This window comes from Rutidosis leptorrhynchoides, chromosome 3 (genome assembly GCF_046630445.1).
Source record: "Rutidosis leptorrhynchoides isolate AG116_Rl617_1_P2 chromosome 3, CSIRO_AGI_Rlap_v1, whole genome shotgun sequence".
Classification (NCBI taxonomy): domain Eukaryota; kingdom Viridiplantae; phylum Streptophyta; class Magnoliopsida; order Asterales; family Asteraceae; genus Rutidosis; species Rutidosis leptorrhynchoides.
In genome coordinates, this window is record NC_092335.1 from 138301967 (window position 1) to 138305929 (window position 3963).

The following is a 3963-nucleotide window of genomic DNA, read 5'->3' on the forward strand; positions in this document are numbered from 1 at the left end:
ATATGAATATTAATTTACCCACTTGATCAGAATGAATAATCAATTACCCAACCCGAATAATTAATTAAATGATCGTAAAAGATGTCGTATAAACGTCACTAAATAGGACATACATAATCATTTTAATAATTATTAGATTAACTAATTTCAAGATAGGTTCGACAGGTTCCAATGAGTTGTCGCTCAATCAGACAATACCCCTTATCTATTAATAGTCATAGTCCAATGTCCACAAGTGTCGGTCTTTTGTCCAAACCTTAATTATGGTACAAAATCTAATAACCCCGTCTTAATATTTAGGCTAACATCATGATTAATTTGGCTCAAATAAGCATAATAATAACTTAGTTACGAGACATTAATTTAAAAAGGAAGAACATAGCTTACAGTGGTGATTAATCGCGTAGCGTTGCACGGACAGAGTTCCGACTTTAAAACCCGTAAAACATTTCTTACATTAACCCAACTAAACCATAATTTATTATTAATCTTAATTATAATTAAAATTATAATTATAATATGTATTAATAGAGATAAAGAGAGATTAAAAAAAAGGTGTATAACTCGTCTGAAAAATGCTGAATTTATAGAATGTGGCCTGCTACAGTAACTCATGCGGTCGCATGAGATTTTAGTGCAAATCTCATGCACTCGCATGAGTTTTATGCCTATTTCCCATGCGATCGCATGGCCGTCAGATTCAGCTCACATATTTTTTTTTGCTAGTTTGTCGACGTTATTTAATATAATATATAATATATAAATAATTTATATAATTATTTAAATATTATATTATATTCTTGTGCATAGTTGACTTGTAATTTTAGCTTCATTGCGTCGCGCGTTGATAGTTGGCTCAGATCCCGGTTCCGGTTTTTCGAACGTCCTTGCGTACTATTTAATATCTTGTACTTTGCGTTTTGCGGCTTGTACTCTTATCATTTTTGGACGTTTCTCATCAATAAATTGAACCACTTGAATTATATCTTGTACATTTGAGCTTTTTGGTCATTTGCGTCTTCAAATCGTCGTTTTCTTCTTTTGTCTTCGCACTTATTTATTTAAACGAATATTACATAAAAATAGAACAATTGCAACTAAAAGCTTTACATATTGGAAGGATATTGTGCATAAATATATGTTCATTTGGAGCACTATCAGGAGAATTATGAGAATCAATATGAGAGGGAGCAACAGGAGACGTGGTTGGTGGGTTATGGATAATAGAATCAGTTGGGCTTGTAAGCCCATTTGATGATGGGGCTGATTGGGCTGGCGATCTGGGCAAATCAAAATTGAAGTGAACAAATATAGGACTAATGGTGTTGCTAAGGAAACGATAATCAACAGAAGGAGAGGGCAGATTAGAGGAAAATGGAAACTTAGTTTCATCAAATAAAACATGACGAGAAATGATGAACTTTTTGGATTTGAGGTCATAGCACTTGTAACCACGATGATTTTGTGGATACCCGAGGAAAACACAAGGTGTAGAACGAGGGTGAAGCTTGTTGATGGTGGTGGAAGGAAGAAGTGGGTAACATAGACACCCAAAGATACGAAGATGATGATAAGAAGGGTTGCGGGAATAAAGTATTTGGGTAGGATTTTGATAATTGAGTAATTTAGAAGGAAGAATATTGAGAATGTAGGTGGCCATTTGAAGAGCATGATGCCAAAACGAGGGTGGAACCGAGGCGTGAGAAAGAAGAGATCTTATAATGTTGTTTATGGCTCGTATTTTACGTTCGGATTTCCCATTTTGAGAGGAAGTGTGTGGACAAGAAAAACGAAAGTCCATACCATTCATAGCACAAAGTTGATAAAAAGATTTATTTTTGTATTCGGTGCCATTATCACATTGAAAAGTTTTGATGGGCTTGTTAAATTGAGTTTGTATATATGTGCTAAAGGCAAGAAAAATATTATAAACATCGGATTTCCGGGAGATAGGAAATGTCCACAAGTAATTAGAATAATTATCAAGAAAGAAAACGTAATAACGATGACCGGATGTGCTGAAAATTGGTGAGGTCCATACATCACTATGAATAATGTCAAAAGGTGATAAAGTAGAAGAAAGTGAAGAAATAAAAGGTAACTTAATATGTTTTCCAAAAACACAAGATTGGCATAATTTAGAATCATGTTTATTATATTGGATAAAATCCTTATTTCTGAGAGAACGCAAGACATTGTCGCCCGGGTGTCCAAGATGATGATGCCATACGTTTGATGATAAAGTAATATAAGTAGATGGTGTAGTCCTCTTTATTTGTTATAGCATAGCGGAAGTGAGAGGATATAGATCGCCAGTGCTATTGCATCTAAGGATTGGGGTGCCCTTCGGGAAATCCTTCACAGTAAAACCAAAAGGATCAAAATCAAAAGAAAGGTTATTGTCAGTTGATAATCGTCTAACAGAAATTAAATTTTTAATGATGTGTGGAACATGAAGAATATTACGTAAGACAAAAGGACGGGGTGGAAAATTTAGAGAGGTGTGTCCAACACCTCAAATTGGAATAGATTGGCCATTACCAACAAATACTTTAGATCCCCGTAGAGGAAAATAAGATGTTAGATTACCTGAACTAGAAGCCATGTGAGAGGTAGCCCATGTGTCCATATACCATGTATCTTCCGGAGGGTTTAGCGTCATAGTGTGTAAAGCACCTTCAAGGTCCGTAGGCAGTAACCAGTCGAACCACTTGCAACAGAATGGGCCTGAGCAGTAGGCCGAGGGCCCAATAAACCTGCCTGCGTGGATGGGGGCCGAGTCCATGAAGTTGTTGGGTAAGGACAAGGTGGATAATAGGCCCAATGAGGTTGTTGAGGGTAAGCCCAAGATGGAGGAGTAGCCCAAGTGTTTGCTTGATTATTCTGATAGTTGCGATTGCCTCGTCCCCGAGTACCCGAACAACCACGATAATTACCTCTGTTGTTACCACGACCTCGATAATTGTTACCATGATAAGGTTGAGGTTGTGTAAAGTTTGGAGCTGCTGTTGTGGGCGGTTTAGCGTGAGTATTCGGTGTAGCGGTGGAGATTAAAGCCGCATCTGGAGGAGATACATGGATGGTAGACTCATGTTGCTTGCCTTTGCGTGTTTCTTCTAATAAAAGCATGGATCTGGCCTGGTAGAAGGTGGGTAACGGATTGATATGAGCAAGCTGCGAGCGAATGAAATCGAAACTTTCATTAAGGCCAGCGATTAATTGTAGCACCATTCTTTCATCCGAGACTTTGTCATCAACATTAGCAAGTTGATCTGCGATTGATTTTATCTCCTGGCAGTATGAAGAGACGTCCGTAAAGCTGTCCAGTTTAATGTTGTTAAACTGATGTTGGAGATACAAAGCACGTGAGCTTCGATTATCCTGGAAAATATTCTTGATCCGTAGCCAAGTAGCCGCTGCGGATGACCCAGCTTGAAAGATGGTGTTAAGTAAATCAAGCGAAACTGTTCCATGGATCCAGCTTAATACAAGAGCATTGAGGCGTACCCAAACAGCTTGATCAGCAATATTATCACTAGTAATAGTAGAAGAGGATTCAGAATCGGTCGAAGGGGTAAGGTGATCCAAAACTCCATATGCAGTGCACGTGATCTTAAAGAGCTCAGACCACGTGTTATAGTGAGGTGTGTTAAGTTCCAAAGTAATAGGAACATGGTCCTTGATGTTTGAAACAGTGAAGGCAGGGTGAATTTTGGTGTTGTCTGACATCGTTGTTGTAGAAGAAAAACAGACAAAGAAATCGGCTGATAACAAGAAGGGTTACCAATCGGCTGATAACAAGGAGGCGAAGTTGGGAGAATTTTTAGGAGAGAATAGAGTTTTGTCCTGATACCATATTAGATTTGGTGAATTGATGTTTATTCCCATTAGGCCAATGGCCTTATTTATAGTGTTACAAATAATCCCTAATCTCCTATACATGGAATGGATTATGTAAATATT

At 37.7% G+C, this 3963-nt stretch overlaps 1 protein-coding gene across 1 annotated transcript; it reads right to left on the reverse strand.

Annotated features, from left to right (window-relative positions):
• Positions 1-2658: 2658 nt before the first annotated feature.
• Positions 2659-3729, reverse strand: LOC139900423 (uncharacterized). Its single transcript, XM_071883195.1, has one exon. The coding sequence runs from the start codon at positions 3727-3729 to the stop codon at positions 2659-2661; it is 1071 nt and encodes a 356-aa protein (XP_071739296.1).
• Positions 3730-3963: the final 234 nt, after the last annotated feature.

Coding starts and splice junctions, on each gene's coding strand:
- LOC139900423 (XM_071883195.1), bottom strand. CDS start 3,729: ATGTCAGACAACACCAAAATTCACCCTGCCTTCACTGTTTCAAACATC.